General features: G+C 43.3%; 1 protein-coding gene across 1 annotated transcript; it reads right to left on the bottom strand.

The window, feature by feature from the left end:
• Positions 1-10: 10 nt before the first annotated feature.
• ap2a1 (adaptor related protein complex 2 subunit alpha 1) lies at positions 11-27,997 on the bottom strand. Its single transcript, XM_048245424.1, is given in 23 exon segments — positions 11-2,110; positions 3,095-3,229; positions 3,650-3,719; positions 4,278-4,394; positions 4,508-4,631; positions 6,067-6,156; positions 6,413-6,495; positions 9,351-9,422; positions 10,102-10,164; positions 10,629-10,780; positions 11,120-11,305; positions 13,058-13,289; positions 13,634-13,731; positions 14,138-14,320; positions 14,799-14,936; positions 15,697-15,845; positions 15,848-15,864; positions 17,756-18,015; positions 18,157-18,258; positions 20,546-20,675; positions 21,697-21,890; positions 24,360-24,571; positions 27,113-27,997. Coding segments are annotated over 23 exon segments (2,952 nt in total). The 5' UTR covers positions 27,180-27,997; the 3' UTR covers positions 11-2,032.
• Between the last annotated feature and the right edge of the window lie 2 nt (positions 27,998-27,999).

Raw genomic sequence — 27,999 nt, 5'->3', positions numbered from 1 at the left:
TGGAGAACCGTTTGAATATATGGCATAGTTTTACTTTCACATTTTTCAGTACAGAGTAAATTGGAATCTAACACAGGTATCTGACAGGTTTAACACCGATACACTGGGGCTGTATTAGCTAGCGGATACTGCACAGACACGCTCACGCGCACACACAAATATGACAATGATTCAAATTCAACTACAATGACAAAGTCCCAGTGAATGCACAGTTGCATCAAGGGAAGCATAGTGACTCCTTATTCAACATATATGACAGTGTCCCATAAACTTCGTTAGATTTTTTTTTCCTTATAATATGGTACAGTCACACTCATCCCACACATACACACCTAATGCTGAACCAAAGCAAGATGATCCCTGGCGTTGTGGTTGACTGTTGGCAGCTGGTTTGGTCCTAATCTTTCTCTCTGTTTTTCTGCCATCTAAGATGTATGTGTGTGTTGAAGACTAGTGTGTTATCTTAGACTATAGTGTGCGCATTGAAGTACTCGCTGATTTAAACATGTTCACATGATAAGTGCTCAAACAGGCGCTCTGGAATATCAGTCACAACCTCACCACAACTCAACACCCAATCTGGCTTTAGTCCCGTTTGTTCTGTTCTGTTCTGTTGTGTTGTGTTTTGTTGTGTGTGTGTGTGTGTGTGTTTGAGTGCAAGAGCGGAGGTCGCCACAGATCACCGCAGATCTTTGTAGTGTGCGTGCATGTGTGTCTACATAAGAATCCACTGCTGCACTCTTCATGTGCAGACAGACAGACGTACAGACAGAGGACGCCCTCCTCTCCCTCCCGCTGCCCTGCTGTCCCCTCAGCCGTCTCCTCTAACAGAAGAGAGCTGGCGACCTGGACACAACCTGAACATTTGGACCACCATGAAATCATGAAATGTACAAAACAATGAAATGGGGCAACAAACTTCAAGTTAACACATCACTAACATCAGCACTGAGATGAGACAAAATAGACAGGTAAATACAATAAAAATAAAAAAAAAGAAAGAAAGCCAAAAAAAACAAAAACAAAAAAAAACCACACGTCACAACCAATCACAAAGCATCTCTCATCTCTGAAGTCATGACGGGGGTGTAATAAATGCAATAAATGACGAGCCCACGAGAGGGTCTAATGAAGCGTGCATGATCACTTCCCTGCCTGAGCCTTGTTAAAGTGCACTAAGCCTGCTCTTCTGCGCCGGGGGAATATGGGAATGGAAATGTGGAAAATTGCAGTGATACATGCCGAGCGAGCTGATGAGAAAGCTGTGTGTGTGTGTGTATATATATATATAAACTAATGTATGAGGATGTGCTGGGAGGGTTGGAGGGGGGTGATTAGGTCAGTAAAGCGCAAATGTCCGGCCCATCTAGAGGCAACTGCCTCCCTTAGTGTATTTCTACTTCATCTGTACAATTCCTCAGATTTGTGCATGTGAGCGAGCAAAGGGGTTTTGGTGCGTCCTCCCATCCATGGCTTACAAGGAATGTTTAAGAGACGTGTGTGGGTGAGTGTCTTGTGTATGCGTACACTTCGCAGGAATGCTATCGGAAGTTGAAATGTTAGATCGCGTGTGCGCCGACCGCTCGCCCCTCCCAGCACAATGCGCACCAGCTGCCAACACAAGCACAGAGCACACTTCAGTCACTAGGCCGGACGGAGAACACAACAATCACCACAATTCTGTACCACACACGCGCACACACACACACACACACTCACTCACTCACTCACTCACTCAAACAAACACGCACGCACACATGCTCTCTAACACACTCTCTGACACACACGCACACAGGTAAACACCAATAAAAACAAGAACTGTTGCGCTGATGATAACAGTAATAATAATCATAATAATTGTAATTAGGACAGTTATATGGCCGTCGCAGAATGCCGGCTGTGTTTTTTTTCCCTTATGTACGAATGCTTCTGAAGTTTTCTTTCTTTGTTCAGGGTTCTGGAAAGTAGAACGCTGGTCTGCGTGAGGGCTCTAGGAAGGTGATGGTCTAGGCATGGATTCCAGGAGAAGACTCTAGAACTGTTCCGACAGCAGCTCACAAAGACGCTTGGAGACGGTGTCCTTACTGCTGCGCAGAGTCAAGCGGTACATCTGAGGGATGAAAGAGAGAGAGAAAGAGAGAGACAGAGAGAGTTACACAATGTGTAACACTATAATATATACTAATACACATACTATAGGTAGACTATTATAGTTAGCACACTGTGCTAAGTACAGGTGAGTACAGCATACACACATACTAACTGTATGCATAGACATGACACACATACTCAAGTGAAAAACACACACACACACACACACACACACACACACATACCCCATGCATGCATACTTCTACAGACACATGATTAATGGTCGCTAAAGACTTGGTCCAACTGAGAGTGGGGTTCTGAACACGAATAACACGCCCAATGGCCTGGAGTCTACCACTGCACTGAGGGAGGGGGAGCGAGAGAAATAGAAAGAAAGAAAGGAATGGAGAAAGCTAGAGACAGCATTACGCTGCTCAAAGAGGCAGCAAGAGTGCAAGATGACAGGAACAAGAAAGTCAGATATGAGACAGACAGACAGACAGAGAGATAGATAGAGAGAGAGAGAGAGAGAGAGAGAGAGAGAGAGAGAAAGAGGAGTGTTACCTGCTCCCCAGGCTTGAGTTGCAGCAGCAGACACAGAGACACAGACACATCAGTGAGATGCAATGAAACACAGAGGCTTTAGCTGTTTTGCGCCCCACGCCAGCACAGACGGCAGACAACAGAGAACGTGTGTGCAGACGCGTGTGTCTGAGCGCAGGTGTGTATGTTTACAATGTTAACACAAAAGAGAAGGCTGGATTGAAGGGTCAACAATTATTTCTGTGGGTGTTCAAGATTATAGCTAGTGTAGTGACAATTGTGTGAGGCAGTCTTGGCTACAAGAGTAGATTTAGGCTCAGGGTAGTGCTTTCACTCGGGCAAAAAGTGGCTTAGAGAAAGGGATTGGAATCTTTGTGTTCGGTCAAACAAGTGTGTAAGAGTGTGTGTGTGTGTGTGTGTGTGTAGTGCGTGCACATGCATGTCCATGTATATGACTTACCTGAGCTTGGGCATTGGGCTCCAGTCTGAGTAGGCAGCCCACCTGCTGGGCCTTGGTCTGGATGACTCCAGCGCACACAAAGTTCTCTGGGTTAGGGTCCACGTTCTCCAACAGGGCCGTCCCAAGGCCCAACAACTACCCAGGGGAAGAGGGTGGTGGTGATGGTGGTGAACATGGGATGGAATGAACAAAGTGACACTAAAAAGATCTCGGGGAAAGCTCTAACCTAAAAAATGGGCTGCTCAAAGAATGTATATCAACTGTGCTTATTTTTGGAATATTTCTGTTTCAAATAAAACATGCTGCACACTCTATGTATTTCAAATGGTTTTGCAAATAAATGTACACATAAGACATGAGTGCTCGAAAGGCAACATTTTACTAAAAGGTCTAGATTCGAGCAAGAGATTTGCAGGTGCCCATCTACATTCAAAACATCCAATACATCTATTCTACATCCAAATCCTGATAGGGTTCTGGAGATCAGCAGGGAAGTGTGTGATTGTGTGTACCACAGCAAGACCACAGCAAAAGCTGTATCTGTAAATCTCTTACCTTGGCTTTGACCACTTCTGTGTCAATGCCATGGCCAGCCTTGAAGATCTTCTGTGCCTCTTGCTGAGGCCTGCAGAAGGGAAAGGCCAAATGCATGTCAGATTACTGGGTGGGGTAGATTGAGTAACTCTGTGGTTGACATATTAAACTCATTACACAATCGTCTAATGCAACAGACACAAGCCAGTAATCTGTTACAACCCTCCTAAAGCCACCACCCAGACACACATTCAAGTTAATATGCTAGATTCATCGCTGCACCAACCGATTCTCAGAGAAGGAGTGAGTTAATATCTAGTGTAATATCTCCTTGGTGGCTTTTTCAGACAACTAAATACAACAGCATAAACAATCTTGATTGGCTCAAACTTACAGGAAATGTAAGACTTGGCTCTTATGTCACTCAATTTATTAAAATCACAGCCAAATGACTTCTCTGGAGAAATCACATATTGTTTTGTCCAATTGAGAAAGCCATCACAGAATGAGTGAGCAGGCAATTACTTGTCCCCCACACATGATCCCTACCAGATAATTACTGTAAAGTGAAGATCAACACACACTGGTGTGGAGGTTCATCTTCCAACCTATTCCACCCCTCTGCTCTACACACCACAAACACACTCACTGGCTGAGCTGTTTCCAGCGCTGAAAGAACTCCTGTGATAACATCTCAGTGGGCTGGAAGAACTTGTTGATGGTGACGGGAAGCTTGAGGGTGAGATTCTGCAGGGCTCCACCATACCTGAGTGAAGAGTGGGTGAGGGGAGGGAGTTGAGCTTTAATTTTCAATTTGAGTAAATGAGTGGTAATACGTAAGTGCAGTAAGAGAGAGTATGTGCCAACGCCCAACGGTACCTGAACTTGATGTTGAGAAGCGGCGCATCAACGAAATCAGTCAGACACTCGATGTTGACCACCTGCTGCACCTGGGCACCGCCCTCAATCAGAGGCTCCACTGTTTTAGTCTGCAAATTCAGCTGTGGGGCCAGTTAAGGAGAACATACACACATACACGCTCACCTTCTCTCTTTCTCTAAGACACACACACACACCTGTGCATTCAAACTAGGGCTGGGCGATATGGACCAAAACTGATATCCCGATATTTTGGGGCTGATTGGCGATATACGATATATATCGATATTTTAAACAGAAGAGCTAAGTGTTTCGTATTCACTCAACATGACAATTATGACAACACATCCAGCTTTGATCAGAATGATTTCAGACTGCTCTAACACAGCTGTGCAAAAAAGTGTAAACAATAACATAGGCCTATCAATACCAATAGGCATTGGTAAAGGCCTGATAAAGCTGTGCAAATAACAAAAGACCAATAAGTCGACCGTGACTGACAACACAGGCCTACATTGTACTGCACAATGCAATATTTTGGGCACAAAAATATTGCAGTAGCCTACTGCAGAAAAAAACCTGCAGTTTTTTTACCGTAAGGGTTTGATAGGGCCTAGATGAAAGCAAATGTAGCCTATGATGGCGTAGACATGTGTGACTTGACAACAAACAATTGGGCTACCTAAACAACGTAACGGAGTCACTCACCAAGAGTGTGATAGATGCTACCGTGATTTTGTATGCGTTCATTACCCTTTTGCATGTTCCGGTTCATAAGAAAAAAATCCCTATGCACGATTTAATGGGGTGTCGGGAATCATAAAAAATGATGCCCCTAACTGCTCGCGAGCATAGCCTATCCTCTTAATAAAATCAGCGTGTAGGTTATCTCCCTGAGGACTTTAGATCTGCTATGTCGCTAAACGCAAGCACTCATAAGTGTATTTAAATTAGCTAGGCTATGTACCAAAAATGACATTTTACCGTGAGTCGAAGAGCTGTAAACAGTGTTGTAACTTAAATCTGCGTGTACAAAACCGCTTGGAGCTCCAGTGGAATTTTGATTTCACAACGAGAATTCTCGGTCTAGCCGTTGATGTGCCGACGGAAATAGGCATCAGTACCAACCTCTGATCACGGTAGACAAAATCAGACTCAGTGTCAGTCATGTTTGAAAGTTTGTTGTGCTGTGAGGGAGAACGTGCACACGCAAGGGGCGCAGCTGAGCAGAGCTGCGGCTGTCTGAATGGTCTGAACACAGAAGAGCAAGTGGCTTTGATAAAATGGCCCATTATTTGACATAATACCGGTATTACGATATTGCCTCAACTACATATCGTTTTCAAAAATATATCAGTCGTAGTCGTAATACCGATATATCGCCCAGCCCTAATTCAAACAGAACATTCACTTTGACAACTCCAAACACAAACCTACTTGATCCCAGCTCATACATACGGCAACACAGTGGCGGGGCCAGCATTTCCATCTGCTGAGAGGCCAGTTTATGCTGCATCTGACGCCTAACTGATGAGAACACTGATTCAGAGAAAGGATATGAGTCGGCAGTTCACCTGGGCAGGACACTGTAGTGGAGAAGCTGACAAACTGCACTGAAGTCTTATTGCCGTAGAATAAGTACATTCTCCCTGTGAGAGAAAAACACACCACCACACAAATAAAATATCAAGTCTGCAACGTACCATGCATATTTGTACTCTGTCTATGGGTAAAATGGGTCAACAAATTGTGCATCAGGGTGAATAAGGGTGTACACAGCGCTTGCTTTGGTTCATGCAACAAACTCTAAAAGGTATTATGCTTTTTGACAAAGTTGGGGAGTTGATTGATTTCAATCAGGGCAAGATGAGGAGTGCAATAGAAGAAATATGGTTGAGGGCTCACCCAGGTTCTGGCGATACTCAGACTTGATTCCAATCTGCAGCAGCTGGTTCTCAAACAGGACTCCGTTATTCTTACACACAAACCTACCAAAGACAGAGTGCAGAGAAAGAGACAGAGAGATTAAGGAATAAAACCAAAGTGACTCTTAACAGCATTAGAAAAAACACTGCACCAGACGTTGAGTGGGCTGTGTGAACACTGGAGAATCAACAAGCAGAGAGTAGAATGTGTCAAGAAAAACAACAGATGGACTCTCACAATTCTCAGGTGTAAGGAAATTCTGATGACTAAATACACGGAACTGGACACCATTAAACAAACTTAGCTTAATGTAAATACATTAATTCCTCACAAATATTTAAAAAGTCCCTATTTTGCATGTAAATCAGTGCTCGAATTACGTGGGAGCCAGAGGGAGCCGAGCTCCCTTAGAGTGAGGACAGGCTCCCATGAAAGCAACAAAGTCAAAAATCTGAGGGGGTCTCTCATATCTGAAGGTATCTGGCAACAACGCTCATTATCCATCCCTGTCCGATCTCTTACCATTAAAGACGTTAAATTAAAATATAGGCTACTACAGGACGTAGACCTACACTACGCTCTTGAACGCAGCATGACTGCACTTCACTACCAGACTATAGCAAACCACATACGATCGATTTGACAGCACTCGCAAGTCCGAAGAAGTCACCCTGCTTTGATGCGAGTGTTTTGTCTATTTACATAGGCGTTCATTGGGCTAGCCTACATGGTTTGGATACGTGCTGAAAAAGTCCTGTTTGCTGTTGAACTTGCGCTTCGCCTCTTCTATGTTAATTGACAAAGCCATAAATTATGGCCCATAATGCAGCCTACTTCAATGATTGTGTGAACTGATCTGTAACTATCCTCTGCCATTCAGAGCTCCGGAAAGTTCCCAGATATTTTGAAACACCTATTAGCAATCTCTGATGGCGGAATATTCAATGGCTACCTGACAACATCTCAGTGCAAATTCCAAAATTGTTCGTCTATTTATTTCCACGGTTCAACACATGAGACGACTGAACACCCAGGTGTTATTATCACTATGTGTACATTAGCCTATAGGCTAATACTAGAACATAGTTTGGCTGCAATGGCTTTATTAATTTCTGCCAGTTTCCCTGCAATTTCCCTGTGTATAAGTTAAAGACTACATGCATTATTGTGTTTGACACTGAGGATAGCCCATCTGAGACGGTGGTCTGGTTCAAATGAGTTACGTTGTGAAATTGAGAATGGCACTCAGACTATTTCTTTGTATTGTGAAATTGAAATGAAATATGGACTATTACAATCAATAATATGTTGAAATGAATGAAAAGGAATCAATTTCTACGAAAAATCTGTCTGTTGTGTGTGTGTGTTATAGCCTAGGCCTACCATCTTCACTGATCTTCACTTTACTTTGCGCATACTGCACAAAAGCGCCTCTCGCGCCTAGGATATTTGTATCGCCTTGTTAGGCTATGCGCGAGATGTGCCAACTTTTTATGAGATAGAGACCCCCTTAAAGACAAAAAGATAATTCGAGCACTGATGTAAATGCTTGTCAAAAAAATAAATAATAATAATGGGTAACACTTTACTTGACAATATCAACTTAAGAGTGACATGACACCGTCATGAACACGACACTGTCACACATGAACCCTAACCCTAATACTAACCTCTAACCCCAACTTGTTACGACAAAAACCAAATGACACTTAATAACAGAAGCATTATGTCATAAACGTGTATGACTTGTTTATGACAGTGTCATGTCACTCTTATGTCAATACTGTCAAGTAAAGTGTAATTTAATAATGTTCATGACTGAATAGGCACTGTACTTCCTGGTACAGAGGCAGAAAATGATTACTTAATGATAATCAGCTCTCAAGTTCATCACTGTAGTTCAGATTCAACTTCTGTAAGAAAAGTGGCCAAAACAGAAAATCAGTTTCTTGAAAATAAGTGCTTTTGAAAAATGATACATCAAGTAAGTTTATGGAAACAGAACAAACATCAAAAAACAAAAATAGCCTACATGCAGCAGCTGACAGTTTTTTGTCGTGGTTTAAGAGGTCTTGCACAATGTGCCCAGTGTGTCCACTGAGAGTAAAGCTGAAGGAGACCCAGCCTTTTTGCGTGCCATCTTTAGTGAAGCCCACTGGCAGCTGAGCAGAAATTCAGACAGAGAACCACTGTCTCACTCTTCATTTCCCCCTATTATTAAATTACCCCTCATTCAACTCTGTTGATCCATTAATTTAACCTTTACAATTTAGTTTAGTAATTCAATTTCATTATTCCTGTAGCCTATTACAGTTCAAGAGACTGACACTGGCTTCAGTCTGGTTGGGAAAATCCTTTGAAATTGCACGAGAAAAGGACTTGAGCTCCTAGGAGAAACATTCTAGTTTAGCAGTGGACCACCTGATAAAAGGAGGAGCAAAGAACCAGTGGCTCGCCAACTTCTGCTGTCAGCGGGCCAACAGCAGCTGTTATGCGTCTGCTATCTGGGTGGACAGAACTAGGAGAATTCCTTTAAAAGATGGAAATTGTCTGAGGGCGCATCCAACCACCACATGAACATGTGAACAAACATTGATGCCCAGGGGGCACAGCCTCCGTGGCCTTTCTGGTTTACATCAACCACACATCTCTTTGTAGTGATGCCCTTCTGTTGGCTCTGCAGGGAGATGCTAACTGTGGTAAGAAGCCAGCCTTGATGAGATATTAGTTGTGTGCCATGGTGTAGTTTCCTGCTATGCCACAAAACATTTAAGATAACACTTATCCACAGTATAGGCCAATCTTTCAGGAAGATGAAACTCACACACACCCAAGCAGAAAACCACCTGCACCCGAGAATTGGAGTGTGTTATGCTATGTGCAGCTCTAGAGCTGGAGGCGGTGAGGAAGCGCTTACTTGTTGAGTAGCTCTTCTGCTTCAGGAAGAGGGGGAGCAGGTTCCTCAGAGACAGCAGGAGGAGGAGCAGAGCTGATGGGGGAGGGGCAGGCCAAACATAGAGGAAGAGAAATATACGGGAAGGAAAGAAGGGATGAAAAGAGATAGTGGGAGGTATGGGGAGAGGTGTAAGAAAGGGTGGAGAGAGATGGAGAATAGGAATGAGGGATAGAAGATGGGATGATAATGGAAGAGGAGAAGAATTCCAGAAAAAGAGGGGATGGTATGTTGATGAAGTGAATCAAGTCAGATGTAAATAGAGTGAAAGACATAGCCAGAGATGGAGTGTTTCCATATGTGTGAGTGTGTTTGAGAGAGAGAGAGAGAGAGAGAGAGAGAGAGAAATGGGAAGAAAAAAAGACAAGCACAGGTGTTAGTACCAGCATTGAACCAAGCCTGGATAATACACCACCACTGCTAAGCACACACCACAGAACACAGCACGCAGACAGTGCAGCTAGTGGCAACACAGAACAGCTACATGCGTATTACGGCTATGCAAACACCTTCTGACAACTCAAGTGGTATACAGCATCTATATGTATAGAGTATATATAAACACGAGCCAACAGAGTGTATATAGATTGTATATAATAAAAAAAGAATTGCAATTATAGAATTGCTTAATGATTTTTAACAGTATGACTAAAAACATTAAGTTTGGGATTTTCTCTTTAAACAAGGTCACAGCAATCCACCACTGGCCCCTTACTCGGAGTCACCAGGACCCTCAGCCAATAGGGTGTCAGAGGTCTCAGGGGGTTGTTCCAGATCTCTGCCACCGTCCAATCAAATGTGAGGACACACCAACAAACATACGTACATACATACACACAACACAGACATACAGGAAACATGTACACACCACACACACGCGCGCACACACACACCAAACCAAGGGAGGGTATTTGACAGGGGAGGGAAAGAAAAGGAGATAGAAGGAAAAAAGCAAGAAAAGAGTCACATACACAGCAAGATAAAGAAGACAAGAAGACATTTCTGTACACAGAAAACACAGAAAACCAAAGAAAGTTTGACTGAAAGGCAGAAGAGATAGAGACAGTGAGAGAGACGGAGAAAGCAGTTTGACAGACAGCCACAGAGAAGGTAGCACAGAAGACTAGCTTAAAAGCTCTTAAAAGAGTTAAAAGTCTTTAAAGTCTGAAATCAAGTAAGAGTTAGAACTATCCCGGACGATAGGGGGTACTGGTGGACAGGCCACCGGCGGTGCAGGTTTACCTCAGGAAGCCGTCGTCATTGACACCTGCGCTGGGCGCAGCCGACCCCTCTGAAAACACATCGACCAATAGGCTGCCAGTACTGGGAGGAGCTGAGCCAACTGCAGGGGCTGGGCGGAGACCGAGCAGGTCAGCAGATGGAGAGGGCGTGGACTGGGGAGAGGGAATACAGCGAGAGAGGAGTTGAGGAATGTAGTGAAGTCCATATATTGTTAATGAAGCATCTCCAAATCCCTCTGCTCTCTGTGTACAGAGGGAGGAATCTGAGGTGGATGAGGGGAGGTAGTAACCTATGTCTGCTAGTAGCTAAGATGGCAGACTATTATGAACAGAGAAATATCACTAGGTGCATAGCCTCCCTCACGATGTGTGTGTAGTTCCTGTGTATTATACAGAAATACAGGTAAGGATTAGTGTTTGTGTATATTTGAGCGTGTGTGTTTTGGAGTGTGTATATAGGTGTGGCCATCTGTGCTCTTATCTCTGGCTTACAGCGTTGGACGCAGCCATAGCAGAAGTGTCCGCCCTCTCTCCTCCTCCGTTCAGCTCTCCTCCCTCTCTCTTGGCATCCTCCAGCTCATTCACAGACACAGCCCCCGGCCCCTTCTTCTTCTTCAGCTTGGCCAGGATGGACGACTCCCTCTCAGGGAACGGAGGCATCTCCTCCAGAACAGTGGCCTAAAACACACACACACACACACACACACACACACACACACACACACACACACACACACACACACACACACCTTTAAGAATGCTAAAGGAAACTAATGCTGCCAAGTGCCAACAAACAGAACTCTGGACTGACCCCTTGCCATGCACAATGTTAGTGCAAGCACAGTGCCCATTTGATAATATTTGTGAAGTCTTATTTGATAGGAAAATGTTCCAGATTACACCAAATCGAAACACTGGAGTGTGTGTAGCATCATAGTAACAGAAAACATAGCTGCAAGGGGCGATTAACAGAGGCCCGACATAGACTATGAGTAAGTGGACAAACCCATGAAGTCTGTCCACTTAATGGGACAACAAGTAAATGACGTTGGAGTGAGTGTGAAGCTCGAAATATAGGAGGCTATGGCCGCCGCCATGTTTGTTATGCTAACTGTCATAGGCTAACGGATGGACAGACCGTTATAAATCACACAAGACGTTACTGATTGTATTATTGGATAGCACAGTGTCTCAACTTCAAAAGTTAGGGAGCATATTTGGTACATAGCTAGCCTGGATAACAGGCTTCTAGGCTTGCAACTTCGTAATCGTAATCGCTCTCAGGAACGCCCTCTGTTCGCTGGTTGGTTCGGAGAGAAGTTGCCAAAGTAAACGAAGTGAACGAGAGCTATTCCAGACGGAGTACTGTAGGGAAATGTAAATGAGCGAAAGTATGTAGACAGGCGGAGTCAGGCTAGTACATAGGCTCATTCATAATGTCATATGGAAGCCTATGAAGTTTTATGAAGATCAGCCATTATCACTGGCATATATTGACTGCTGAAATTTGATTGCTCTTCTATTTTGGAAGATTTGATATTCATGAATAAAGTTCTTAACTTTCTTCTTAAGATGTTTCCTAAGAAAACACTTAAGAACAAATGAGATTTTTTGAAGACAAAGTTCCTTCATTTCTTCTTAATTTTCCTTGCAACTTTAAGACAACCCTGCATCGGTTTAAAAAATGTTACAGTGTTAAGTTGACCCTCTTAAAGTCATTCATATAAACACATTTAACATGGTTTGAAATATCAGCCTTTATTATGTGTACTTACAATACACAAGCTTACGATTTTACCATGGTAGTTTGAGATTGGGCCTTTACATCAGAAGATATTATCAATAGAATCATTATGGCCACGCCCTGAAATTTGATTGGTATGCAACTTTAAAACGGAGTGACGAATCAAAAATCTAAGAAAACCAATTTTGTTGGCATGGTCTGTAGATCTGTATCACATCTTATGAGAATTGAATAGATGATGGCCTTAGACTTGTTTGACTAGATGTAGAAATGGGCGTAGCAGCGTGCGCTGGATTCAGGAGCTTCTAAGAAATCTAAATAAAAAACATTGTCATTGAGGTATGACCCAAAATGTAAATGTGCTTTTAGTAGCGCTCCCCTGTGTCATGTCAGTGTATTTACTGCTTGGACCCCTAAATAGGGGAAAAACACTAAGAACAGTCTATTTATTTGAGGCCATCATGTCTGACGTATTCAACCAAGTCACCACCAGCCAGTTTATGTACGGCTAGTGGTTACTCATCAGCAGATATCTGTGCTAAGATCTGAAGAGGAATGAAGCCATATAGCAGCTGCATGTTTTCATCACACCTAACCCATGCACGTGTATTTGCATACGTGTTTGGGTGTGTGTGTGTGTGTGTGTGTGTGTGTGTGTGTGTGTGTGTGTGTGTGTGTATTCTCACCAGGACGTCAGTGCTGGCGATGGAGGAGAGCTTGAGGTACTCGACTGCGCGCTGCTGCAGTTCCACGTCGCTGTTGCGGATCTGGCTGTCGCAGCGCAGCACCTCCTGGATGGTGCTTTTGGTCTCGGGGAACAGGTTGATGAACTTGATGTAAGCCGAGAGCAGCAGTGCCCGCGTGGGGACCGAGCACAGGTGGAACTTGGAGTGCAGCAGGTTGAACTGCACCAGGGGGCTGCAGGACAGGGGTGAAGTTGGGGGAAACATTAGAGTTCATCTGGGAACTGGCATGTATACAGTGCCATGTCACAGGAGGCTATTAATCTAGCCATCACTTAGGTGTCAGTAACAATGACAGAGGTGTTTTAAAAACGAAACAATACTGAAAATTAGAAGACAGCATTTGACACGTCCTTAGATGGGTTAAATAGATGGGATAAACATTTTTAAATAGATGGGATAAACATGTTTATATCTGGTGCCAACATTTCAAACTGACCAGTGTTTTACAAAAGAGAGTTCAGAATGTCTGTGTTACATGACTGTAAATGCAGCTTTAGCTTGAAGATATTTTCTGACCTGGACCGCGGGTCACCAGCGATGAGGTTACCGAACTCTCCTAGGATGTAACCTCCGACCTTCACCATGTTCTCGTGGCAGGCTGGGGCCTGGAGGGCCTGAGGAGCACCAAATATTGGTCACGGGAGGTCACAGGGCATGTGGCCAAAGAGAGGGCAACACTTAGGGTACAATCATTCCACAGTCATGACAGTTCTGTTTCATAACAGAATTTCCAACACTAGACAAGCCTAGACTCACAAATGTCCCGAGTGCCATTCAACTCTGCACGAAAATAGTGATAAAGTATGATGGACCACTGAGTCAATACTGGCCAACACAATTAAAAAGATCTGTACAACTGGATGGAGAACAGTGAAATAGTGAACTTTAACTAACTGGTGCAAAGAATTTTCCTATGTTTAAGCACTGTTCTAGACAGACTTGGATCTTGGTAATTAAGTGTAATATGATTGCTGTGACCTGGTATCTGGACAAAAGCACACATCAGAATGGTTTCAGTACCTCAAACACAGTCTTGGCAGCATAGCCCTGCACGTCATCTCGGTTGATGACGATCTGAATGACACGGTACCAGACCTCCTCACTGACGTAATCTCCCGCGATGCGGATCAGGTTGAGGATGGTGTCCACATACCAGGAGTAGTCCACAGCATACTTCTCAGCCAGAATGGCCACCTTCAGCACCTGCCAGCACAACGAAACAGCCCATGATCAATGCACTGCACATCATATGCATTTCACAAATATATAAAACCTAAACATAGATCACCATGTATAATCAATAGCATCTACTTTAGTCATTAGTCTGATTATACTGATTATAATAACAATAACATCTACTTTAGTCATTTAGTCTGATTAAACTGATTATAATAACATTTTTAGTATTCTACCTTTATAAATTATGTTTTATAAGTTGTGTTCGATAAACCCCCTCCTAAAATATATAACTGTCCACACATAACCATAATTATCTTATGTATACTTCAATGTGGGAAACCATTATCAAGCCAGTGCAAACATATTGCAATCACTGATAAGAGGGTGGTTGGGAACCCATTTAAACAGGGGGGTCAAGAAAACAATTTCAGGAAAACCTGTACTTTGTTCCATCATACCATCTATGACAGACAGACAGACAGACAGAGACAGGCAGGCGTACCATTTCCTCTCGGATGGAATAGTCGGCTGTCTCCAGGTAACTCAGCATCTCGGCAACAATCTGTTTGGCGTTGCTACGGTCACACATGGCGTAGAGGAGGTCAGCAGCCCTCTGGCGCACACTCACATCTCTCTCAGTCTGAGGACACACACAGAAAATTCATGAACAGGCAGGTCTCCCAACAATTACTACAGCGATGTAAGCCTTACTAACCAGTAGTGAAACATTGTTTGAAAAACAATATGACTAATATAATTTGACTGATACACGTTTCACTGAAAGGCATTGGTAGTAGCTGAAGGGATAAGTCATCATTGTACAGGAAGTACAACACATACATCAAGTACATCATGCATATGTCTGAGATTTATCTATTGTATTATTTTGCAGTTTGTGGAACAAGTCTGTGTGTTTGTTTGTATCTGTGTGTAAAACTGAACCTGTGCATACCACAGTGGGATTATTACATTTACTTGGGAACATTTTTATTTACAGGCCTCAACATTCAGTTAGAAATTATGTTCTCATATATGTAAGTTTATGTTTGTATGAGTAAATACACTGTTACGCAAACAACACATGGCCTCCCACACTATGCGTACCACTGTCATTATTGACTTGTGAGTGTATGGAGGCACAATGAGGATGCCAATCAATTGCTAATTACACACTAACACCAACCAAGCGGATTAATTACTTTCATTTTGGACCCAACACTGAACCCTCACTCAAAAGAAAACATAATGATTCTGACAGATGGCATTCATATTGGTAAGCTACTGTATATCATGCACCTCCTGTGTTAATGACATAGTAGGTAGGCATTCATTTGTACAAACTCTAACAACAATCATCCCTGATGTGCATTCCTCGAGAGGGTACGGCCAAGTGTGTGTACCTTGAGTGCGTTGATGACTGTCTCGATGTGTGTTTTGACGGCCTCGTGGGAGAACTCGGAGCTGGCCAGCGTGCACATGCTCTCCAGGGCCAGGTAGCGCAGGTTGGTCTCTCTGTGCTGCAGGAACTGGCCCAGCTGGTTACAGGCAGCACCAGCAGATTGGGCTCACTGGGAGGGGACAAGGGAGAGGATTACAAATAAACGGAGAGAATGTCACAGCCAGGTATTAGAGGAACAAAAGAGACTTTAGAGATATTGCAAAGTAAGACAGACAAACAGATGGCAAAGCTAGGGCTTAAATGTTGAGAAATGAACGTTCTAAAGAATATCTGGGTTCATTGAATTCAACATAGAATTTTAGAACCTTCAATTGTTGCGGAACTTAGAACGTTCAAAAACCTACACCTTTAAGGGTTAAGAAGGTAGAGGGCGCTGACAGAGGCAGAGTATCTGGAGACGTTATGAATGGTTGAGGATAGGGGCTGGGACGACACGTCAACGTTATCAATAACGCTTACATTCGTCGACATGAATAATTTGCGTTGGTGAGTTGAAATTTGTGTTTCAAATTTAACCTCAGTCAGTTTTGACCTACAAACTAGAGAGAAAACACATGCCTCTCTGCATGTACTGTCCACTGAGTGACTTACAACATGTTTCCTAGACAACAGGTGTCTTCGCTGTGAAAAACAGAATCTAAACCACACACATTTGGATTAATTTAATTTTAAAATAATTAATTAAATTAGTCGAATTAGTGCTGGGCGGTATGACCAAAAATGTATATCACGGTATTTTTCAAAATTCTTACAGTTTCACGGTATATGACGGTATTTTTTTTTTTCATGCATAATCAGATGTTCACAGCATTTTCTACAGGTCGAGAGAGGAATTGCTGCAGTACATTGACTAAGGATGGTCTATTTTACTGTCATAATGTAGAATAACTCCACACTAGTGGTAATGCAGTTTTGCATGGCCCCAGAAAATGATGCTGTTTACAAAGAGCCATTCTTCTAATGAAGAATCTAATCAGAATGCAAAGACAATTGCAGTCAAAATACAGAACTTTTACTGTGCAAATTTCACAAACATCGTGTATAAAACCAATACAAAAAGTAGTGCAACTTGCAATAATTATACTTTTTTTGAAAATTATACAATTTAAAATAAAACCTCTCTGCTAATATGCTTACTCTGTCAAATAGGCCTATCAGAAACATGCCTTATTGTTATTGTGTGGTTTGCATGACGTTAGTGGTAGGCTAACGTTAACTTCATGTGGATGTGGATGTCTTGTTAGCCTGCCATGAGCTTCGGTTCGGTTCGCTAGGCAAAACATTAACAAAAAAGTTTTGGTGCACTGATGACAGTCAGGATCATTTCTAACTAGCCAGCAAGAATTGCTCAGTTCATGTCTATAACATGCTTTACTTGCTACCTGGATAATTTCAGCGAATATTCTTAAGGTGAGATGAATGATAAGATTAAGATCATTAAACTTCACTGTGTTCGGTTGCTAACTAACAACGTCACCTACTAGCCAGCTAGTTACAGCTGTTGAACAATCTCAATATAATTTTTGTGACGGTAAATCCCTTTCAATGCAGTATCCCTTAACGTTTTTCCTTAACTAAAGAAACAAGATATTCTGTGCAACACCCTTAAATAAACCCCTCACCTAAGGAGAAATTAAGCCTTAAGGGTCATACTTCAGGGGAAAAACGTAAGGTGTTTTGTGTTTACCCTCACTATTTCCTGCCTCGCAGTCACACCATGCGTGCGTGTGAAAAAAGTCCCGTCTGAAACACTGTCGCGCGGCGCAGCGTTCCAAACGTTGTGTAATCAAATACACCGGTATGGCGGTATATTTAAAATTCATATTATAACGAAAATATACACCGGTTTACGGTGTGAACCGGTATACCGCCCAGCACTAAGTCGAATAATCCAAAAAATAATTAACAATTGGGACAATCGGTCAAAATTGGGACAGCCCTAGCTGAATAGGCTGGAGACCGGACTAGTATGGTGGTGGTGGAGCGGGATGCTCAGTTACCTGTCATAGTGGATAATGAGAGCAATGGCCTCAAAGAGAATGGCGTTTTTGGCGTTGGAATGCTGGACCTTCTTGGACTTGGGCGGCTCCTGGGCTTTGTTCAGAATGGTCTCTAGGCACTCCACCAGCCGGCCTTTGACGGCGCCATCCTCTGGCGGGGGGTAGCACTGCAGCAGCCGCAGCAGCTTGCAGGAGAGCCAGGGTGCCGGGACAAAGTAATAGGTGTAGTCCTGCAGGTCAGTGGAAGCTGATGACACAATCTGGATATGGATGAGAGGGAGAGGAGGAAACTCATCAATTTGAGAAAAATTAAGCACACAGACACATCATGACCAAACAAGTGACACGTTTCCACACATACATAAGCACTGAGATCAAGTAGGCACACTCCCCACACTCACCCTGCTGAGACGTGATACAGCCAGGGATACACAGGTCTTAAACTCATCTGGATTCTTCTGACTGAGGCAGGTGATGAGGGAGATGGCTGCAGTTACCACACCCTACAGGTAGAGAGAGAGAGAGAGATAGTCACAAATATACTGAAAAAAAAAACACAGAAATAACTCTGAGATATATTCAATATCTATATACCGGTAAAATGATTATATGAAATCCAACATGAGATCAACATACTATAATAATATGATATCTACAATTGACATGATGACATAACAATAGGTGACCCTTATTCAGAAATTCCCCATGTAAAGTAAAGCAAAAAGGCTAATGATATCCAAAGATGAAAAAAGTGCCCTCTGTTGTTTTGGGAGAGAGAAGGTTTTATGAGAGAAAAAAATAGGATGCAAAATCATGTGTGAGGAAGTGGGCAAAGGTCACCATTTCATGCTGCTGTGAACAGGAAAGAGGACTGCAATTTGGTGCAATCAACTCTTGGACAGTCATTTCCATCTACCAAGATCAGCTGTGGCAGGGCTAGCTCTATACATCAAGCACCCTTCTTTGGTCTATCAGCGGCAAATTTCAGTGGCATACATTAAGTATATTGCAACAGGTGGTCTACTCTAGACAACGTATACTGCCATAGACATATCAAGACAGGAGCTGGGCCTCATATGAATAACCTCTCTATATGAATAAACTCTCTCTGCTTGTGTGTGTCTCTCTGCTTGTGTGTGTCTCTCTCTCTCTGCTTGTGTGTGTGTCTCTCTCTCTCTCAATTCAATTGAGCTTTATTGGCATGACAAAAATACAATTTGTATTGCCAAAGCATACATGTACGTAGTGTGTAAAGACATAAAACAAAACATCATGCATCATACATTACTGCAACGGCAGTGTGTGTGTGTGTGTGTGTGTGTGTTTGAGTTTTTGTGTGCTTCACTGATGAAGTGACTCCCTTTGTTTATGGCAAGCATCTATATATCTTGCTGCGACTCTTGTGCTCTTTTGTTCCTCGCCTAATAGTATTCTTAGACTTAGATCCTTAAAGTTTTGAAGGTCTGGATGCATTTCTCTGAATTTAGGAAAGAATTGATCTCGTATGTCTTTCCATTGGCAGCATTCAGCCAAGAAGTGAAGCTCTGTTTCTATGGCACCTTGGTTGCAATTGGTGCACAGCCTGTCTTCTCTGGGCAGCCAGGTTTGCCTGTGTCTGCCCTTCTCAATAGCCAGACTGTGATTGCTTAGTCTGTACCTTGTCAAGGTTTTTCTCTGTCTGGTATCAGTGACTGTGGATAGGTAGTCTGCCACAGTGTACTCTCTGTTTAGGGCCAAATAACATTGAAGTTTATTTTGTCTTTTTGTTGTTTCAGTCCAATATGATAAGTCGTTTTGTTTTTCTGCATTTATAATTTGGTTAGGCCGAATTGTTTGAGAAAGGGTGGCAAGGTCCTGAGGCTGACTATTAGTTGTGTTAGTTGTACTATTAGTATGTGTGAGTTTTAGGACTAGCTGGATGAGGGGACTTGTTTTTACACTCATCCCTTGGCTTTTTAGGGCTTTATAACAATAGGAGTTGGGGTCGCTTGTTTTGAGATGTTCGAAGAATTTGATAGCTCTTTTTTCAATTTTAATTAGTAAAGGGTATTGGCCTAATTCAGCCCTGCATGCATTGTTAGGTGTGTTCCTCTGTACCTTAAGGAAGCTTTTACAGAACTCTGCATGCAGGGTTTCGATTGGGTGTTTGTCCCATTTTTCAAATCCATTGTACATAAGAGGACCCCACACTTCACTGCCGTATAATGAAATTGGTTCGATAACTGTTTGAAATATTTTGAGCCAGATCCGAATGGGTATGTCAAATTGAATATTTTTTTTGATGGCATAGAAAGCCCTTCTTGCTTTCTCTTTCAAATCATTCACGGCCAAGTTGAAATTACCAGTTGAACTGATTTTAGCCCAAGGTAGGTGTAACTTTTTACTTGTTCGATTGCATATGTACCAAGGGTTCATTTCTTTCTCTGATGTCTGGATTTTTCTGGAAGGTTAGTCTCTGTTTGTGTCTCTCTCTCTCTCTCTCTCTCTCTCTCTCTCTCTCTCTCTCTGTGTGTGTGTGTATCTCTGTGTGTGTGTGTATCGCTCTCTGTGTCTCTCTCTGTGTCTCTCTCTCTCTCTCTCTGTCTCTCTCTCTGTCTCTCTCTCTGTCTCTCTCTCTCTCTCTCTCTCTGTCTCTCTCTCTGTCTCTCTCTCTCTCTCTGTCTCTCTCTCTGTCTCTCTCTGTCTCTCTCTCTGTCTCTCTCTCTGTCTCTCTCTCTGTCTCTCTCTGTCTCTCTCTGTGTCTCTCTGTGTGTGTGTGTGTCTCTCTCTGTGTGTTTGTGTGTCTCTCACCATGTGTTGGTCATTGAGCAGATGTACAACTCTGGATGTCCATTCACCCATAAGCACCAGGTCCGGGCACGTCTTGTAGAGGCGCAGCAGACACAGGGCTGCCGACTGCTTCACACTGTCCATGGTGTCCCTGCCAAACACACACAAAACACACACACACACACATCTTATTAGGACTGTAGTTCACACTACCCACAGTGTATCACTAGAAAAATATCAGCGTAGCCACACCCAACATCACAAACTGGTTGTTACCAATGCATTGTATAGACAAATCCTATTATTCTCTCCAGTTTTAACAGTGGCATTGACCGACACACTGGCGTTGGTCATTCCTGCAAACATAGTGCTATCTGGACACACAGCCCATGTAATCACTGCTCGGTGCTACCCAAAGCTTTCACACACTGATTCCAGTCCTCCAACCAGGAATTCTGAGTGTGCAATTTTAGTCCACAAACACTCACTTTTGTTACTCTCCCAAGTGCTGAGCTGTGTGACTATCACTTCCTTCCCCATCTCCACTGCAAGCTAAATGTTCTTCGGTCACATGACCAGCCCAATTCATTTTTGTTAATACTAGAGTAGATCCATCTTAGATATTCTGCTTATAGACACTAAAAATTGTGCTTTTGTTTTTATAATTCTCTAAAGGTTAATAAAGATTTGCTGTTGACATTAACTTGACGATTAACTTGATTTCTGCTTGTGCAGCAATAACACTGCATTTCTGGGCTAGAGAGGACACCACAGCAACACAAATACTTGTGATTGCTTATAAGAACTGAGCAACAATAAACATTATTAACTGAGCGCACACACACCCGTATTACTGGTGTGCTGCAGGCCTACGAAGCAAATTAATGATTTCTCAAGATGGGGACAGGAGGAAGGAAAGCACACCCAGTGGGATGCAATTTCAGGCTTCAGGTGAAGGCATCAGCACAACATTACATCCAAACAGAAAATCATGTAACTTTTATAGAACGTATCAAAAGAAAAATATGATACCCTAATTACACTGTACAGTCACAGTCATGCTTTTGCAATTATGTCCAAATTGCAATTATATTTCAGAATATTTACATCAGTCACTATAAAATCACATAAAATCAGTCACTAATGTCTGACCACTGCAAGTCGAATCTCACCCTGCCACTAAGATGCGTGGGATCTCTCCGGCGAAGGCCTCGGCCATCTCACGGCTGCCCACATTGGCGATGCAGTGCAGGGCCAGACACATGAAGGTGGGGTTCCTGCTGGACAGGTCATTCTTAATGGCGTTGTTGATCAGCCGGATCAGCTCACTGTTGCTGTTCACCAAAACAGAGATGAACAGATAACCCTGAGAGAGAGAGAGAGAGAGAGAGAGAGAGAGAAAGGCAGAGACAGAGAAAAAAGGGGTTGAGGAACATGAGAAGTCAGATCAAAACAGGACACACATTTGCCATGCATCTGAATGAAACCGAGTTGAGGAGACTAAAGTAGCGCATTAGCCTTGAACATTGCTTTGTAGCCCAGTGTGCATGTGTGTGCATGTGTGTAAGGAAGAGTAAGAGCCCAGGGAGTGGGTGCAACAGCAGCAGCTCTGCAGTCAGCAGAACTCCATTAAGAGCGTGGAGTTCAATAAGGACAGGGAGCTCTGTGCTCAGGGTTACAGCTCTGCCAGTGTGTGTGTGTCTGTCTGTGTCTGGCTATTTCAGACTGGCCTCCCTTGCATATTCCCCTGCACTGTCTGCCCACTTACCTTCCTCAAAACCTTTCCTCTTTCTTTTTGCTGCAACCTTCTTCAGACTCCAGTGGCTCTGATTCAAAAACTCTCTCTCGTTCTCTCTCTGTCCCTCCCTGTGTCATCTGCCTCCTTTATACTGAATAGTGCCTCCATCTCTGCAGGCCTTTTTGAGACTAATCACACTGGCCAAATGCTGTTCTTCCAAAACGTGCACACACACACACACACTTCAAGAAAACGTGACCCAAAAATGCAGCAAATATAGCCTTTAGAAATATAAATACAACTCATCATCAAATCATGAAACTGTACAATGTAAAACAGTGTAGGGAAGTTCTTTGTCATTTTAAAGGACATAAGATGCAAATTTGCCACTGTTAGCATCTTTTAGATCTTAAGAGGATTTCCATCCCTGAAGACCACTGATACTGCACAGTACACACACACACCCAGGGGCCAAATCTAATTCCCTGACTGGAAATTCTAGTGGGACACAGGTAGTCCTGTCCAGAATAAACGTGTGCAGTGTTTGAGCACACTGCTCCACAGCACCCCAGTGAGACATGGGATACAAGCCCCGCGGCCTTCATCTCCGATCTCAAGCCTCCATTGTGTTGCACGCAACGGGGTCAAGGCTTTTCGCAGACTATAGTCTCTCCACTCTGTGGCCTCTTGGCAAAATCACGCTTTAACATCTGCAGCGCGGGGTGGTTTATTTGGACACGCGGACAATGCTATTATTGTGTTATGGGTAGGGTCTCTGCATTTGGGCTGATTTTTAGAGGAAGCCGAGCTGAAACAATGAGTCAGGCTAAAGCGGGAGGAGTGCGTCTTGCTAGATGACAGCCCGGTCTCGACCCCCGCCTCCTTCACTCACTCTCTGTGCTCAGCGCTGATGCGGAGGCCCAAGGCTAGAATATCACTCCCAGATGGATATGACATCACCTTCTCAGGGCTGAGATTTCATTTTGAAGCGGCGTGTGCATCGGAGTCAACCGCCAGCGTCCTGCCTATAATTCACTTAGTTAGTGGGCTAGACGCCGAAGCTCATATTTTAGATGCCTAGGATATTCAAATCTTGGCACCCCCCCCCCGAAACTCATGAGTCATCCTCAATGATACCACACCTGCCATCTCCACTAGTGAACCACCTCTACTGCAATGCCGAACACTGTTCACACATTTCAATGTGTGTTACGGATTAGGGGCCGTATTAGTAGTTGAGACCATTGTTTCAATATATTGATAGTCAACATTTCAACTTCTTTAAAAAATTAAATGCATGATAAAATGGCAATCATTCCATCAATTAATTCTGGCAGTTCTAGGGGCTGTGACATAATTCCTGCTCCATTATCTCAAAGACATAAATCCACAGCACAAGCTCAAACACTCCTGACAGTCCTGCACTAAAGTAAGTTGGTTCAGGCTTTGATATTACTGTGGCCTTTCATATTCACCTGCCATAGCTGAACAAACTCTGTAGCAAAAACTGAACCTAATGTCGGAAACGGAACCTAACGTCACATTCTGAAATCACCTGACCAAGTGAGTGCATTCTGTTAATGGGTGTTTTCAGGCAATAAAACTTTACAGCATAGAGGTTACTATATGAGGCATGTGCCTAGGGCTGCCCTCTCCCTATCAATCCAGACTCTGGCTGGCTACCCTGAAACGCCAGACTCATGAGTTCATTGATCTTTTGTACCTAAACATGACATGTTGACACTAGGAGCAAGAGAGAGCGATGTCACATGGGTGGAGGTAAATAGGATGGAGGTTCATAGGCTTGTGGCAGCAGTCACAAAAGGTTTCTGAAAATCTGGCTCAGGAAGCAGGTAGAGCCATTCCCTGCCTTCCATGACATATGTGACAGCCAGAGACAGACACACAGCTCAATAGAGTTCAAGCACCTGATTTACCCTCTGCTCCCCCATTACAGACTACAGAGTGACCACTGACTGGCATTGATCAATACAAGCCCAACATGAAAAACACACAATAGGGCAAAAAGCAACAACAAACAACTCTGACATGATGAACACATACAAAACACACACAAAATCATAAATCTTCACTTACAATCTGTTTTTCAGTGTACTTGTTGGAGCTGAGCAGGTTGACCGCCTCCATGTGTCCAAAATCAATGTCATGGCCCAGCAGAAAGATGAAGAGCAGCTTGCAGACATACTTCTTCTTGCTGTAGCCATCCAAAGCTTTGTCACCCTTGAACTTGGAGCGGATGTTGGCCAGCTCCTTGTTGATACGCTTGATCTCAGCTTCTTTGCTCTTACCTGAAGGGGGGGTAGTGGTAAGACAATGGTAAGACAGAGTGTAATTAGAATACCAAGAATTTGTTATACATCATCAATTCCATTGACCACAGTTGGTGCAGCCAATGTAGGCCATTTCAAGTTCTGCATTGGTCTAGGCCTACTCTGTCTTGGTGATTGTACTTCTGTGGGACTGAACCCCGAACCTGGCCACTGCCAGCGTGAAGCAGTGCCAGTAGCTCTGCTGGAGCTGAGACAACACTAGCAACACAAACCAGATGGGCCACAACAGGGTGTTCGCATGGCAACAAACTACATGCTGTTTGATGGCAAACCTTTTCAAAACCATCGGTCTACAGTGACAGAGCACTGAAAAGCAAGTCGCTTTGGTGTAGCCACCTGCTTACAGCAATGTAAAACAAAAACTCTTAACAGACAAAATTCAGATTTATTTTCTTGTTTTTCTCCTTCACAGTCATGTAAGCGCAGCCCATACTTAAAGCAACAATGGCAGCCAGCTATGCTCATCATCTGTCAGATTCAACCAACCATTAGCCACTACTCTGTTAGGAAATGAGTATCAGAGCCTGGCAATAAGACAAGATACAGACACACGTCATTATTTGAATCTGACAAGACGACAGCATGTCCTCCCCAGGAAAAAACTACACATGCATGATTTCATGCATCCGACACCCAGAAAAAACGCATATTGCTTCAGGATGTCAGTGTTCTCACTTGTGTATGTTGTCAGATTGGACACTTTAAGTAAATATCACAGCATTAAGAAAACAGTCACACACCCACACTGTAGAGCAACACTCGTCAGAGTTCATACTGAAAGCAGACCGGATGCACTGGGTCCCGTTCAAACCACACTTCAGGATCCCTCGATCCTTATGGGTCTTTGTGAAACCCACAGGGCCATATAAAAGTGCTCTGAGACAGTGAATTTTGTATGGGGTTTAGGAGTGAACCGAAATCTACAACACAGAAGAACTTGGAACAAAGGGATTTAGGAGAATGATGACTAGGCATTTTTATTTTTTGATACCAGGCACTATGCTAGTACTTTCTATAGACCGGGTGCAAGTGTTTATTTAATATTATAGCCCAATGACCCAGACATTCCCAGTGGAGGATTTTATAATTTGATACATAAATGACAAATACTGCCAGTCAAGCAAGAACCACTATCCCTGCAGTCAATCTAGGTGTGGTGATGATTTGTAGTCAGAAACGTGACGGAGGCTGTCAGCTAGCACAGGATGTTTGGGCAGATCAGAATGTGTGTTTAATGATACGCATATAGGCGTATGTATCGCATTCGTATAGTAGGCTATGCATCCTATTCCAGAGGTAAACAATTCCTATGCACCTGTTTATGTTGCATTGCAAATACAATCCGTTCTGTGGAACAAAACATGTTCTACTTCTGGTAAGCAAGTTTAACATGTTTCCATCACTTATTACTATTTCATCACCTGACATTCTCATTTCTCTGTACTTCCCTCCTCCTCCTAATGGATTCACCCTGTTATCTACTTTCACAAACTTTACTGACATCCTATAGAACAATCCTTGACCTTGAGCATACCAGAGCTTCAAAGCTTAACCTCACAGACACTTCAGAGGGACTTATCTTTGTGATGCTGCCCATGCCACTCAATGGGCCTGGCTCACATGCGTTTTTTGTGTCCAATGATGTCTTCAGAATAAATGTCCCTTGCAATATTCACAGGAAAAGTAAGTGCTGGCATTCTATGTAATGAAATGCCACTGTGCCTGTATCTCAACATGGTTACATTAAAACCAAGGAAGTATTACCCGTTCTTCATGAGTAAATATCAACTAATGTACTTGGAAACGCAATGCCAATTCATGTGCAATGCTCTCATTACAACCTCATTTGAACGCGCACTAGCACTTGTTCACAAAGCAATGGTCAAAGAAACTCATCAGAGGGCAATGACTTTAGCCACTATGCATTATCACCAAATAATGCGGACACACAGCAAGGCAACATCTTAACATGACCCTCCAGCTCAGAGCAGACCAGGTCAAACGCCTGATAAATGGATTATCGCGAAAACAGTTGAATGCACTCCTTTTGGCGAGGAGAGATATCAACACCTAGGCTAACTGCCTGTTGGCGTGAACAGTGGTAACATCTGACGGATTAATTGTTGCTAATTTGTAAAAATAGAAACAGTGTTCCGTAGCGGCCTAACGTGCTACGGTGCGAGACCGATTCTTGCTAACGTTCCACAATCGCCATCCGTGTGACGCTAGCGGCAACGTTAACGTTAGTTGCACTAGCGGCCCTCTGTCAGCATCAAGAGATGCAACGGGAATTCAGAGCTTCTTTCACGACCGCGTAAATGACCTCCCCACCAACTATACAAATTCCCCAGCATTTTCATATAATTGTTCACTCAGACAACTCCAAGAAAATGTAGATACCGTTGTAATTTAACAATGAAAAGAAAATATGTCGCGGCAAACATTAACTGTTAAGTGAGAAGGCCAACATAGGGTTCAATACCAGAACAGGGTACTTACAATTCCTGATGTCCGAAATGAACACCGCTAATCCTCGCATTCCATCTCCCTTCGACACAGCCGGCATTTTCGGTTCCCTCCGATTTCAAGCGCAGACAAAATGTAAATTGTAGTGATGGTCTCGTGTGTTTTTTAGCTCGTTGACTTCAAGCTTATGTTAGCTTGAAACCTAACCTATATGAATTCTCGTTTTGGACGTGCAACGTTAGCCAACACTCTAGCTAGCTAACTAACTCGTAAAAGGTTAACACTAGCAAGCTAGATTAGCTAGCTCAAGGGAACGTATTCTGTGGATGCAGCACAGCCTGCTGAGGTGGCTAGCTAACTATCGGTTTAGTGTATCATTAGCTGCGACGGTAGCTAGCTGCTGTTTCCGTTGGCTAATTCATTCAAACCCAACGTTAGCAACCTATTTGCGTTTCACCGACTAAACGTCAACAAACCCGCATCTGAGTATATCACAGTCTGATATAAGAGGGGAGCGAAATGTCACAGTAGATAGATTATTCCTCTATTACACGCAATTTCCCAAGGTAGACAAAAAAATGTCAAAATAACAACCTATCAGTCTAGATCACTGAACATGAGTCACGCAAGGCAAGCTAGCTAAACAGCTAGCTAGCTAGCTAGCTAGCAATGTCAAATGTTGGAGTACATCACCCACAGGACCGTGATCGTACAATCAAGTAATGCTCTTTAACGACAACAGCTAGACAGTAAAAAGAAAGGTTCACGGATTGAATGTATTCTGTGCGTGGTCTTCAAGAACCTAGGGTGTCAGATCTTAGGGTCCGTATTCCCGGACGTAGCTCGTGACTGCACAAGCAACGGGCACTGGACGCGTTTGCTGTGGCAAACTCTTGCGCTTCTCCTGATTACGACCCGCC

Source organism: Alosa alosa, chromosome 6, assembly GCF_017589495.1.
Source record: "Alosa alosa isolate M-15738 ecotype Scorff River chromosome 6, AALO_Geno_1.1, whole genome shotgun sequence".
NCBI lineage: Eukaryota > Metazoa > Chordata > Actinopteri > Clupeiformes > Clupeidae > Alosa > Alosa alosa.
The sequence above is the reverse complement of the archived record's forward strand: the minus strand, read 5'-3'. Positions and strand labels throughout refer to the sequence as shown.